The 13,483-nt window shown below is 42.8% G+C and overlaps 3 protein-coding genes across 3 annotated transcripts; 2 read left to right on the plus strand and 1 right to left on the minus strand.

The window, feature by feature from the left end:
* Positions 1-298: 298 nt before the first annotated feature.
* Positions 299-3,519, plus strand: LOC139214435 (acyl-coenzyme A thioesterase 1-like). Its single transcript, XM_070845289.1, has 4 exons — positions 299-321; positions 1,224-1,726; positions 2,063-2,250; positions 2,410-3,519. The coding sequence occupies exons 2-4, from the start codon at positions 1,258-1,260 to the stop codon at positions 3,016-3,018; spliced, it is 1,266 nt and encodes a 421-aa protein (XP_070701390.1). The 5' UTR covers positions 299-321; positions 1,224-1,257; the 3' UTR covers positions 3,019-3,519.
* Positions 3,520-5,422: 1,903 nt separating this feature from the next.
* LOC139214570 (acyl-coenzyme A thioesterase 1-like) lies at positions 5,423-8,263 on the plus strand. The gene is made up of 3 exons (XM_070845451.1): positions 5,423-5,920; positions 6,257-6,444; positions 6,632-8,263. Exons 1-3 carry the CDS (start codon positions 5,449-5,451, stop codon positions 7,238-7,240), a joined length of 1,269 nt encoding a protein of 422 aa, XP_070701552.1. The 5' UTR covers positions 5,423-5,448; the 3' UTR covers positions 7,241-8,263.
* A 2,181-nt stretch (positions 8,264-10,444) lies between these two features.
* LOC139214433 (acyl-coenzyme A thioesterase 5-like) lies at positions 10,445-13,008 on the minus strand. Its single transcript, XM_070845288.1, has 3 exons — positions 12,544-13,008; positions 11,612-11,814; positions 10,445-11,396 (listed from the first exon to the last, which is right to left on the minus strand). The coding sequence occupies exons 1-3, from the start codon at positions 12,998-13,000 to the stop codon at positions 10,788-10,790; spliced, it is 1,269 nt and encodes a 422-aa protein (XP_070701389.1). The 5' UTR covers positions 13,001-13,008; the 3' UTR covers positions 10,445-10,787.
* Between the last annotated feature and the right edge of the window lie 475 nt (positions 13,009-13,483).

The raw sequence follows: 13,483 nt of genomic DNA on the forward strand, positions 1-13,483 counted from the left end.
ATATACTTTTGGGAAGTTTACTAATTAATAATTCATCATCATATTTCATAAGCAGGTCATACATAATGACTGTTAAAGCTTAATCCTCAAAGTGACTGTAGCTGTACTGTATCATACATATTATATAATCATGTATGATTATGTTTCAGTACCATACTGAAGTAAGTGAATGGACTTATTTTCACTGGTGGTGTGTCTCTGTCACAGGTTGGTGAGCGCCCTCTGCCGGCCGAAGTGTCCAATTGCACAAAGCTTCATTCACAAACACGAACTGCTGTTTACACCAGTTTTATAGCAGGACATTTCCAGACTCACATGCAGGTCAGTAGCAGTGTTGTCTGCTTGTTTTTTTATCCATCCGAGAAAATCTCAGTACAAATGTCTACAATTCGGCACATATCCTGCTCAGCACAAACCTCTGACTTGGATTATGATTCTATGTATGTATTATATTCCACTCAGTTTTGTCATCGAGGAGTTTCAGCTTTACCTTCTCTCTAAAACGTGTTTTTTTTTTTTAATATTGATACATTTTGCAACTTTATTGTAACATAATGTCATCGTGTCTTTCTACAAACTTTAATATCAGAAACATGAGCTGCGATTTCCTTTTCTACGTCGTTAACCTTTAGCCTAGAATAAGTCGCTCCGTCCTTGGTGCACCGGTTTCTCTGTTGTGACCTGTTTATTTGGTGGGTCATTTTATTGCCGAATTTACTGAAAGGACCCAACAATTTATCGTGTGTAATCGGACTGCGAAGTTGTGGCTATTTCGTCGCCTGCTTGTAAAGCAAGTTTAAACTGTCAAAGTTTGAATGGAATTTGGCGTTAAGTACGTAAATAAGTATGTAAATTTGTCTCCAGCTTTGTAAAAGTGTTTCTCGTATTGTAAAATTGTTTTGCATCTCCCGGCCACCGTAGTTAAAGCCCAGTCTCACCGCCGACAAGGGAGTTCTCCCAGTTTTGAGGCACAAGTATCACATGTTGTTGTATATGCATGCATGCATTAACAAAATGTAACATTTGTACACTGTTAAATACAATTTAAACCGACTGTATGAGGTTTATGTGTAAGTTCTATAAATGAGGAGGAGCACTGAGTGAGAACAGGTGTTTCCAACAGACCTGCTGAATTATATTTTACATCCTGGACAGTGAAACTGCACCACAGTGTTAATGCTGACACTGATAGATATTTAGTCACTTTGTGTATTTTGTTGCAGTCAAAGGATCAACAGATTCTAACTTTCAGAAGAGATGACATCCCAGGTCAGACTGATGCTGCTGCCAAGTGCCCGATGTCTGTTTGACGAGCCTGTTCATGTGAAGGTGGCCGGGCTGAGGTCCAGACAGGTGGTCACCATGAGAGCCAGATCCACTGACGAGAGGGGAGTGACGTTCAGGTCCTCGGCCAGCTACAGGGCTGATGGGAGCGGGGAGATCGACCTGCAGAGAGACCCCTCTCTCAGTGGGAGCTACGTCGGGGTGGAACCCATGGGTCTGCTGTGGTCGATGAGGGCAGACACTCTGCACAAATACTTTTACAAGAACAAAGCGTTAGACCCCCACGTGGTGAAGATCTCTGTGCACGAGGAGGAGGAGGAGGAGGAGGAGGAGGGCAGGATGCTGGTAGAAGTGATCAATGAGAGGTTTCTGCTTGGAGGCGGCGTCAGCCGGCTCCCCATCAAAGAGGGGAATATCCAGGGAGTCCTGTTTACTCCCCCAGGTCAGTGCTCTCTGTTGCTATAAATGTAGAACAACAGTATTTATTCTGCCACACGTCACTACCACAACAGGCCTTTTTCACAGCTGACATTTTGATTCGTCATAGAAAGAAAACACACACACATGAAGTCAAGCCGACCTATGGGTATCGGCTGCTCTTCTGTTTTCTGTCTTAAACTGTATTATACTTTGTTCCATCAAATAGTTATGAACCTGTGGTTATAGCTGTGGTTGTAGGAGTGACATCAGTTTATTGGCACTGCATCAAAAGGATGCACATTATGTAAGTTCCAGGATTTTCTCTGATCTGCTGTTGACATTTGCTCACACGTTCCAGGAGAAGGTCCGTTTCCTGCTGTGTTGGATCTGTGCACCTTTATGTCGGAGAAGAGAGCCTGTCTGCTGGCCAACAGGGGGTTTGTGGTTCTGGCTGTAGCGGTGATCAGTGATAAGTCCGACAACGTCAATGAGATGCACCTGGACTACTTTGAAGAAGCAGTGAATTTCTTACAACAACAGCCTAAAGTGAGTTGTGTCTTTTAAACACGGCAGCATGCAGTTACAAACCTTTGATTTTCAAAGTAAGACTTTACAAAGTAAGAGATGAGAAAGCTCTCGCTGACTGTCCTGTTACTTACAAGAAACTTTAATGAAAATACATTTTGGTCTTTTGGTTCTTCTCAGGTGGGCAGTAAAGGAGTCGGCATAATATCACGATCAAAGGGAGGAGATGTTGCACTTTCACTTGCTGCTTTTGTACCAGCTGTTAAGGCCGTCGTGTGGATCAACGGCTGCAGCGCCAATGTGGCCATTCCTTTATACTACAGAAAACGCCACATCCTCTCACCATTACTGGTTGACATCAGCAAGGTGATTCCCACTGAGTCAGGGGCCGTCATTATCAAGTATGCTGTAAATGATCCGCTGGCAGAGGAGAACAAAGGCAGCCTGATCCCCATCGAAAAAGCAGAGGGACGTTTCCTCTTTGTGGCCTCAGAGGACGACCTCAACTGGGACAGCAAGGCTTACATGGAGATGATGGTGGAGAGACTTAAGCATCATGGGAAGGACAACTTTGAGACTGTGTGTTACCCCAGAGTGGGACACTTACTGGAGCCACCATACGGACCGTACTGCCCGTCGGCTTTACACGGGCTCCTTAACTTTCCTGTCCTGTGGGGGGGTGAGCCCAGCGCCCACGCAGCAGCCGAAGTCCACCTGTGGAAGAAGATCCAGGAGTTCCTCAGGTTTCACCTGAGCTGTGATGCTACACAGACTAAACCTAGACTATAGAAGAGTGAAATTAAAAAGCCTGACTTGAATACAGGATACCTTTTAACCTTCAGTTAACCTGCATGTCTCTGGACTGTGGGAGGAAGGTGGAGAACCGGAGAAAACCCACGGGGAGAACATGCAGACTCCACACAGACAGGCTCCACCTGGCTGGCAAGTTCAAATACAGAAAACATAAAATTACCAAACAAATGAAAATGGAAATTCTCAAATGAAATAAAGATGTCATTAAAAATGTGAACAGAAAAGGGGAAAACACCTTCAGAAAATTTCAAAAGTTGAAGAAACCTTTGAGTTTTTCAAAAAACGTTCAACTTTAACCAAGTTGATAAGAAATTGTCTGGTGCTCAGCACAGGAAAACAACATGCAAAATAAAAAGTGGTCTTTTTGGAAATTAGGAAGTGCCGCCTGAAGCAGGAACTTTAAATTAGCGCATCTATATTGGTTAGTATCACGGTGTGACATATCACAATAAAGAGGCAGAAACTTAATATAAAACATCTCACAACAAAACATCTCCATTCAATTCACATAGGCCTACTAATAAATGGTGGCAGATATGCCATGCAGCTGTTTTTAAATACAGCAGGCCTCATTGTCCTGCTGCTACGTGTTAATATGGAAATAAAGAAATACAACTTGACAACATTAAACTGCAGCTGGAGTTGAAAATTCAACCCACATTTGTTTAACTGAGGGCAGAACCAGGTCTGTACACAGTGTGAGCCTAATCTAAAAATATCTTTAAAAATGTACTTTTTTAGAAAACAAACTTGGAAACGAAAGATCGTGACATCTAATATTGAACTGCGACACATGAGCTTCCTCATGCAGCTTGTTTTGGCACTGGGCAGGTGCATGGACGTACAAAGATGGCCGGTGTCTGGAAAGATGATTGTAAAGTTCTGGAAATGGGAAAGTGAGGAGTGTGTTGTGATGAGTGATGGATGACCATGTGATGCTTCTCATGACGGCCACGATAGCTTCAGAGGGGCGTTTCCAGACGTAGCCTACAGCGTTTTCAACTGTTATATATCACCACAGACTACAGGTGTATGTTACATGTCAGTTGTTGTGCACATTGTAAGATTTGTACTTGCATTTGTATTCATACCATGTGGCTGCCTTGTGAATTACACGCATGATCTAAGGAAAGTTTGAGCCTGTTCATCTTTTACTCAGATACTCCCATTTCAGGGCTTACAGATAAACAGAACACTGTGTTCCTGCAGATAAAATATTCAACAGTATCAAAGGTCCGTGAAGCAAAGGGGAACACAGAGTTAATCATTTTCATTAATTCAGCATCACATCAAGTCACATTTTCTGACCTCTTCATTTCTGACGTTTCCTCTGGAAGGTGGAGGAAGCAACAGAAAAACAAGACACTTTATTCTTTCTAAACTAACCCTTCTGTCTCTAGTGTGTAAAAGGAGTCTCTTCAGTGACAAACTGTGGAAATAAAGGAAAACAACCCGACAACGTGAAGCTGCACCCTGACTCGACACTTCAACCCACATTTCTGTTCTCTGAGAGCAGAAGCAGGTCTTTTCTTCAACAGGTATGGAGACATTTTATGGCTTCTATTGTAAACAGCTTGTTCTGATGTGAGTCTGTTCTCGCTTTTATTCTGTAAACTGAGACGCCACTCAGTCATTCATTGTAGCGCTTCTGAGCTGTGCAAGGTGACCAGTAACAACGACAGACAGGCGTCTTTAAAAAGAGGCAAAAACATGAGAACATTTCAAGTGTTGGATGTAAAACTTAATCATAGTGACACAATACATCGACGTCACTTTCTATAAGGTCATCAGGAGTTTGCAAAATAACTATTGCTTTTTGTCCAGGACACTGATCATATTGTTCTGTGCCAGTGTTGTGGTTTGTACCATTTCTGGGGTAATTTAACTATCAGAATGAAGAAAAAGCCAGTTTAGCTGATTCAGTCCCATTAGATACAATAATTAATCAATTCAGAATTATTATTAATCATTCATTTAATAACTCGAAGCAGAGTTGCCATATTGATGGCAAGTTGAAGGATTTCAGATTATAGGTTGGCAGCATGCATATTAAAACACTGATTAAAATATCATAATAATATTAAAACATTAAAACAATTAAATGTCCTCAAATACAGGCGCAAGTATCACATGTTGTTGTATATGCATGCATGCATTAACAAAATGTAACATTTGTACACTGTTAAATACAATTTAAACCGACTGTATGAGGTTTATGTGTAAGTTCTATAAATGAGGAGGAGCACTGAGTGAGAACAGGTGTTTCCAACAGACCTGCTGAATTATATTTTACATCCAGGACAGTGAAACTGCACCACAGTGTTAATGCTGACACTGATAGATATTTAGTCACTTTGTGTATTTTGTTGCAGTCAAAGGATCAACAGATTCTAACTTTCAGAAGAGATGACATCCCAGGTCAGACTGATGCTGCTGCCAAGTGCCCGATGTCTGTTTGACGAGCCTGTTCATGTGAAGGTGGCCGGGCTGAGGTCCAGACAGGTGGTCACCATGAGAGCCAGATCCACTGACGAGAGGGGAGTGACGTTCAGGTCCTCGGCCAGCTACAGGGCCGATGGGAGCGGGGAGATCGACCTGCAGAGAGACCCCTCTCTCAGTGGGAGCTACGTCGGGGTGGAACCCATGGGTCTGCTGTGGTCGATGAGGGCAGACACTCTGCACAAATACTTTTACAAGAACAAAGCGTTAGACCCCCACGTGGTGAAGATCTCTGTGCACGAGGAGGAGGAGGAGGAGGAGGAGGAGGAGGGCAGGATGCTGGTGGAAGTGATCAATGAGAGGTTTCTGCTTGGATGCGGCGTCAGCCGGCTCCCCATCAAAGAGGGGAATATCCGGGGAGTCCTGTTTACTCCCCCAGGTCAGTGCTCTCTGTTGCTATAAATGTAGAACAACAGTATTTATTCTGCCACACGTCACTACCACAACAGGCCTTTTTCACAGCTGACATTTTGATTCGTCATAGAAAGAAAACACACACACATGAAGTCAAGCTGACCTATGGGTATCGACTGCTCTTCTGTTTTCTGTCTTAAACTGTATTATACTTTGTTCCATCAAATAGTTATGAACCTGTGGTTATAGCTGTGGTTGTAGGAGTGACATCAGTTTATTGCCACTGCATCAAAAGGATGCACATTATGTAAGTTCCAGGATTTTCTCTGATCTGCTGTTGACATTTGCTCACACGTTCCAGGAGAAGGTCCGTTTCCTGCTGTGTTGGATCTGTGCACCTTTATGTCGGAGAAGAGAGCCTGTCTGCTGGCCAACAGGGGGTTTGTGGTTCTGGCTGTAGCGGTGATCAGTGATAAGTCCGCCAACGTCAAAGAGATGCACCTGGACTACTTTGAAGAAGCAGTGAATTTCTTACAACAACAGCCTAAAGTGAGTTGTGTCTTTTAAACACAGCAGCATGCAGTTACAAACCTTTGATTTGAACACATTTGGTAAGAAACTATTGCTTTTATTTTGTGACTTTACAAAGTAAGAGATGAGAAAGCTCTCGCTGACTGTCCTGTTACTTACAAGAAACTTTAATGAAAATACATTTTGGTCTTTTGGTTCTTCTCAGGTGGGCAGTAAAGGAGTCGGCATAATATCACGATCAAAGGGAGGAGATGTTGCACTTTCACTTGCTGCTTTTGTACCAGCTGTTAAGGCCGTCGTGTGGATCAACGGCTGCAGCGCCAATGTGGCCATTCCTTTATACTACAGAAAACGCCACATCCTCTCACCATTACTGTTTGACACCAGCAAGGTGATTCCCACTGAGTCAGGGGCCGTCATCGGCAAGTATGTTGTAAATGATCCGCTGGCAGAGGAGAACAAAGGCAGCCTGATCCCCATCGAAAAAGCAGAGGGACGTTTGCTCTTTGTGGCCTCAGAGGACGACCTGAACTGGGACAGCAAGGCTTACATGGAGATGATGGTGGAGAGACTGAAGCATCATGGGAAGGACAACTTTGAGACTGTGTGTTACCCTGGAGCGGGACACTTACTGGAGCCACCATACGGACCGTACTGCCCGTCGGCTTTACACGGGCTCCTTAGCTTTCCCATGCTGTGGGGGGGTGAGCCCAGGTCCCACGCAGCAGCCGAAGTCCACCTGTGGAAGAAGATCCAGGAGTTCCTCAGGACTCACCTGAGCTGTGATGCTACACAGACTAAAGCTAGACTATAGACACAATTAGGATGTAGGAAAGACATAAGAACAGATCATGACGTCATGGCTGCCAATCAACTGTAGCCTAGTGTAATCACACAGTCGAAGGTTTTGCAATGTTTGATGGCTGATTGTATCATGTAAGATAAAGTTACGATCAATCAAAACATGGTGCAGACTAACAGCATCTAAAAGAGTAAAGGGTAACATGGTGCATCGCTAGAGATAATCTCCAATGTTTAATGTTAAAATGTTAAAATGAAATAGAAATGAGAGATGGCATGAAGCTGATATCATGAAAAGGTAGTTTGTGAAATAAGAGTGAAATTAAAGAGCCTGACTTGAATAAAGGAAAAACAACAATACTGAAACATTCATTAATCATTCATCATCCACATTGTTTATCCTTAAGGCTGGAGCCAATCCCAGCTGGCACTGGGTGAGAGGTGGGGTACACTCTGGACTGCTCACCATTCAATCACCTTTGAGTTTTTTCAAAAGACATTCAACTTTAACCAACTTAATAGGAAATTGTCTGCAGCTCAGATTAAAAACAAGAGCTCTTTCATTGCACATTTTTCTTTTAGAACTTACAATATGAAGTAGGATTATGTAGACACACAGAAGAACAATATGCAAAATAAGGAGTTGTCTTTTGGAAATTAGGAAGTGCTGCCTGAAGCAGGAAAGTTAAATTACCCCGTCTGTATTGGTTTAACTTAGATGCTAAACCCTGCACCATGTGTTTATACATCCATCCATTTTCTTTTCTGTGTATGCATGTGTATGTTCCATGTATGCATGGACACTTTCCCAGAATGCAGCGGTAAAGTGTCCGTGTTCTCATTTTGAAAGATTCACTGTTTAGAACTGCTGTCATTTTTGTATTCAGTCACTTACATCATTAAACTTGTTTTGTATGTTGCCTGTTGTTTTGGCCCTAAGTCCATTCTGGATACAAGTTGAAATATTTTACGCTATAAAATATTGAAGATAACATACTGTATTTTATTTTTATATAACGCAATGACCCTCAATAAAGTTTTTCAGTGACTGTAGTGTAGTGACATTTATGCTGTGAACTCTCCTTCTACAACAGCCCTGTCAAAAAAAATCTTTTCTGCTTTCTGTGCTCCATAACAACAATGAACAGCAGTTTCAGTCCACACAAACCTTAACCTGAACAATGTTGTGTCCCAAACTGTGAGTAGGTCTCCTAAATATAGACTATATATAAATATAGACTACAGTATGTCCCTGATACTCTATTCCCTGGACCTCTGTTGGTTCCAAAGTAAAACAACAAATGTTATTTAGAAACTATATAGTTTTCCTGGGTAGTAGTCATAATAATTTTGATCTTCTAGCATTCAAATATATCAAAAAATTGCATTTTTTCTTGGATTTTTGCCATTTTGTCAGCGAATTTCTTTATTAACATTTGTTATATCAAGTACTCAAAATAGAGCAAAAATGGAAGCAGCTGCAGTATTACGGTGTGACATATTACAATAAAGAGGCAGAAACTTAATATAAAACATCTCACAACAAAACATCTCCATTCAATTCACATAGGCCTACTAATAAATGGTGGCAACTATGCCATGCAGCTGTTTTTAAATACAGCAGGCCTCATTGTCCTGCTGCTACGTGTTAATATGGAAATAAAGAAATACAACTTGACAACATTAAACTGCAGCTGGAGTTGAAAATTCAACCCACATTTGTTTAACTGAGGGCAGAACCAGGCATTCAAAGGAACGGAGAGCTCACCACGCTGCATTTTAAGACTTTCGTACACAGTGTGAGCCTAATCTAAAAATATCTTTAAAAATGTACTTTTTTAGAAAACAAACTTGGAAACGAAAGATCGTGACATCTAATATTGAACTGCGACACATGAGCTTCCTCATGTAGCTTGTTTTGGCACTGGGCAGGTGCATGGACGTGCAAAGATGGCCGGTGTCTGGAAAGATGATTGTAAAGTTCTGGAAATGGGAAAGTGAGGAGTGTGTTGTGATGAGTGATGGATGACCATGTGATGCTTCTCATGACGGCCACGATAGCTTCAGAGGGGCATTTCCAGACGTAGCCTACAGCGTTTTCAACTGTTATATATCACCACAGACTACAGGTGTATGTTATATGAGAACATTTCAAGTGTTGGATGTAAAACTGAATCATAGTGACACAATACATCGACGTCACTTTCTATAAGGTCATCAGGAGTTTGCAAAATAACTATTGCTTTTTGTCCAGGACACTGATCATATTGTTCTGTGCCAGTGTTGTGGTTTGTACCATTTCTGGGGTAATTTGATAATTAGAATGAATTCATCATTATCATGGATAATGAATCATTATTATCATTATTATGTTGATTAATGGGATTGTCCACCTTGGGAGGAGGCACCACTTTGAAAATGAAAAAGCCAGTTTAACTGATTCAGTCTCATTAAATACAATAATTCATAAATTCGGAATCATTATCAATAATGAATTGAATAACTACAAGCAGAATTACCGTATTGATAGCTAGTTGAAGGATTTCAGACTAGAGGCTGGCAGCATGTGTACTGAACCATTTATTCAAACATAGCAAAGTCAACATACAAATCAATCTAACTAAACGTGTCCAACTAAAGAACAACAGGGAGATTGAATTTGTCTGCAGACTGTGGCTAAAGATTAATGCTTCAGGCTTAGCTATAAATACTGAGCTGAAACTTTGAATGGGAAGGCTTCTGGGTTGTCTGGTCCCGAGGATTTTAAAGAACAACACAAAAGTCACAAACACTGCCTGAGAAGTGTGAGGAGGCTCTGCATTCCCTGGTAAAGTAGTAAAGTAAGGCACTCGTGTTTTAAAGTGTCTAATGCTGAGTGAGGTGGATTAGCTGGTGGTAACTGCATGTATCTCTCCCATCTACCCTCGGCCAGTTATATAGGGATACATGTAGTACTTTCAAGTATTGAATGTGGTCAAAGGTACATTTTGCAAGTATAAAAACATTCAGAGGTTCCCAGTGATTCTGTTAGTGGTGATCACTCTCGGTGGCTCAGGTTTGCAATATAGCATCAAACATGTAAACATGTACTGCCGTAAGTATTTCTGCCAGAGCTAAATCTGTGTTGTTGCTGCGTCAGTGTGCCTCCCAGGTGTGTGGTCGATGGACCGGGCCCACATCAATTCAGTGCCACCAAAGTGATTAAGGCAGGCTCAAGTTTACCCAGAGTCATTTAGGACTGAGGCCACTTGACCTCAGCAGGAGTCCAGCAATCCTTCTGCTTTTAGGATTGTTTGAACAACAACAAACAGAAACTGTAAAAATCACTCAAGCTTGTGTGAAGAGATCACTTTCCTCAGAAAGCCGTCCACCTCTTAGGTTTCTTCCCATTAAAGGGGAGTTTTTCCTCGCCATTGTCGCCTGATGCTTCCTCATGTGGGGATTCTTGAATCCTTAATTTAGAATTTTTGAGTCATTGAGTCTCTCTTAATTAAAGAATTTGGTTGTGAGATAATATTTGAGTTGGTGCTATATAGATGAAGACCGATTGATATTTGTATCTATAGTCTAGCTTTAGTCTGTGTAGCATCACAGCTCAGGTGAGTCCTGAAGAACTCCTGGATCTTCTTCCACAGGTGGACTTCGGCTGCTGCGTGGGACCTGGGCTCACCCCCCCACAGGACTGGCTTTCTTGTAATCCCATGATAGCTGGAGGGGCAGTAGGGGCCATAAGGCGGCTCCAGGTAATGTCCCGCTCCAGGGTAACACACAGTCTCAAAGTTGTCCTTCCCATGATGCTTCAGTCTCTCCTCCATTATCTCCATGTAAGCCTTGCTGTCCCAGTTCAGGTCGTCCTCTGCGGCCACAAAGAGGAAACGTCCCTCTGCTCTCTCGATGGGGACCAGGCTGCCTTTGTTCTCCTCTGCCTGCGGATCATTTACAGCATACTTGCTGATTTCGGCCCCTGACTCAGTGGGAATCACCTTGCTGATGTCAAACATTAACGCTGGAAGGATTTGGCTCTTCTTGTAGAAGAGGGGGAGAGCGGTATTGGCACAGCAGCCATTGATCCACACTGTGGCCTCAACACCTGGCAGGTAAGAGGCTATTGATAGAGCAAGATCTCCACTTTTTGAGAGTGATATCACACCAATTCCTTTACTGCCCACCTGTGGGGAAAAACATGCAAATTGAAGAAAAAATTACATTGCAACTATTAGCTGTTTTTTGCCAGTTCTTGCAATATCACACAAGTGGGCTCTTTTGTAAATAAACATAAATGAACTGGAATATTTTCAGACTGTAGTGCCCCCTAGTGATGGTATGATAAAATTGCACTGTGGCAGACAGGCGCACCATTAAAAGGGAGATCAGGACCGCTCACCTTGTGTTGTTTTTTTAAAAACTCTATTGCTTTCTCAAAATAATCCAGATGGACCTCTGTGATGTTCCTCGGCATGTCATCGTGGCCGTACAGCGCTACAGTCAGAACCACAAATCCTCGACTGGCCAGCAGAGAGGCCCTTTTCTCCGACAAACCTCCACCAAAAGTGTACAGATCCAGCACAGCAGGGAAGGGACCTGGTCCTGGATCAGAGGACACCAGAGAACACAAAATATCATCACATTTCCCCGTCGTGGGACTAATAAAAGGTAAATTAAATATCTCATCAAGGTGGGTGAAGGAAATTACAGTAAAATCATCACACAGGAAATCAAAAATAACTGAAGTCGAGCAAAGCAAAGTAGCACAACAACAACTACAGCTGTATGTTTAACTACGGAGGCCCAGAGCAACAGAAAATTATCAGCTGATGTGACAACCCCTTCTTTTCAGATACCTGGTGGGTGGGGGCAGGGGATCATCAGCACCAAATGGAAACACCTGGGCCTTGTGATCCCCAGTCTATAAAGTGCTCTCACACACACCCACCACTACTGATTCTACTGACCTTCACGCTCCATGTTGTTTTGTTATGTGTTTAGTTCATCTCAGTTTGTTAGATGAATGACTTTGATTAAAACAGTCCACCCTGCTGCTTTGTCATGGCCTTATGGGCCAGGTTGTGACACTGAATTATTAGTTGTCTGACTCACATAGTTTAACACCCCAAAGTAAAGAATCATTCATCAGAGATCCTCTGTCTGGCATAAAGAATAACTTTGATCAGGCTGTGGCCACACAATACTTATCAGTAGGACAAATTCATTGTTGCTCTGGTCACTTCAAGTGCTTTGTAAAGATAAATTTATGGCAGAATTTAGTTTTAACCTGACACAAACTGAAATTAAAACATGACAGAGACTTATACGGACCTGGGGGAGTAAACAGGACTCCCCTGATAATCCCCTCTCTGATGGGGAGCCGGCTGACACCATCTCCGATCAGGAGTCTCTCATTGGTCGCCTCTGCCAGCATCCTTCCTCCCCCCTCTTCCTCGTGCACAGAGAACTTCACCACATGGGGGATTAACGAATTGGTCTTTTGAAACCTTTTGTGCAGAGTGTCTGCCCTCATCGACCACAGCAGACCCATGGGTTCCACCCCGACGTAGCTCCCACTGAGAGAGGGGTCTCTCTGCAGGTCGATCTCCCCGCTCCCATCGGCCCTGTAGCTGGCCGAGGACCTGAACGTCACTCCCTTCTCGTCAGTGGATCTGGCTCTCATGGTGACCACCTGTCTGGACCTCAGCCCGGCCACCTTCACATGAACAGGCTCGTCAAACAGACATCGGGCACTTGGCAGCAGCATCAGTCTGACAAGGGATGTCATCTCTTCTGAAACTCCTTTGTTTGCACGTTTAGCGTTTGTTCTGCAAGACAGCAAACAGCATAATAACATTCAAACAGTTTATCACACCATGTAAAGAGTGTGTGTATACGTAGAAACACATTAAATTGTACATTGTTTTCTGCTGCTCATCTTTTTTCGCCTCCCACAGCGTGTGGGAGGAAAAAACAGGAACAAATTCCTTTTGTTTGTCAACATATTTTTGATTTGAGAACCAAAGGAAGTGCGTGAGCGTTTAGTCTTTGCAAGGAGGAAGAGTTTATGTTGGTGGTGCTAAACCAAAATCGCATAACACCAACATGGGCGACTGTAGCATTCACACAGACCTTCATTATGCTTCCTTCCCTTCGACATCAGAAGATGTCCAGCAGTGCCATCAGCTCAGAACTAGCAGAAACTAGTGGGACCCTGGTTCACCATCTACTGTCCAGAGAAGTCTGGCCAGAAGTGGTTTTCATGGAAGAA

This window comes from Pempheris klunzingeri, chromosome 15 (genome assembly GCF_042242105.1).
Source record: "Pempheris klunzingeri isolate RE-2024b chromosome 15, fPemKlu1.hap1, whole genome shotgun sequence".
Taxonomy (NCBI): domain Eukaryota; kingdom Metazoa; phylum Chordata; class Actinopteri; order Acropomatiformes; family Pempheridae; genus Pempheris; species Pempheris klunzingeri.

Coding starts and splice junctions, on each gene's coding strand:
- LOC139214435 (XM_070845289.1), top strand. CDS start 1,258: ATGACATCCCAGGTCAGACTGATGCTGCTGCCAAGTGCCCGATGTCTG. Junction 1,727..2,062: donor AGTCCTGTTTACTCCCCCAG/GTCAGTGCTCTC, acceptor CACACGTTCCAG/GAGAAGGTCCGTTTCCTGCT. Junction 2,251..2,409: donor TCTTACAACAACAGCCTAAA/GTGAGTTGTGTC, acceptor GGTTCTTCTCAG/GTGGGCAGTAAAGGAGTCGG.
- LOC139214570 (XM_070845451.1), top strand. CDS start 5,449: ATGACATCCCAGGTCAGACTGATGCTGCTGCCAAGTGCCCGATGTCTG. Junction 5,921..6,256: donor AGTCCTGTTTACTCCCCCAG/GTCAGTGCTCTC, acceptor CACACGTTCCAG/GAGAAGGTCCGTTTCCTGCT. Junction 6,445..6,631: donor TCTTACAACAACAGCCTAAA/GTGAGTTGTGTC, acceptor GGTTCTTCTCAG/GTGGGCAGTAAAGGAGTCGG.
- LOC139214433 (XM_070845288.1), bottom strand. CDS start 13,000: ATGACATCCCTTGTCAGACTGATGCTGCTGCCAAGTGCCCGATGTCTG. Junction 11,815..12,543: donor AGTCCTGTTTACTCCCCCAG/GTCCGTATAAGT, acceptor CCTCTGATCCAG/GACCAGGTCCCTTCCCTGCT. Junction 11,397..11,611: donor TTTTAAAAAAACAACACAAG/GTGAGCGGTCCT, acceptor TTTTCCCCACAG/GTGGGCAGTAAAGGAATTGG.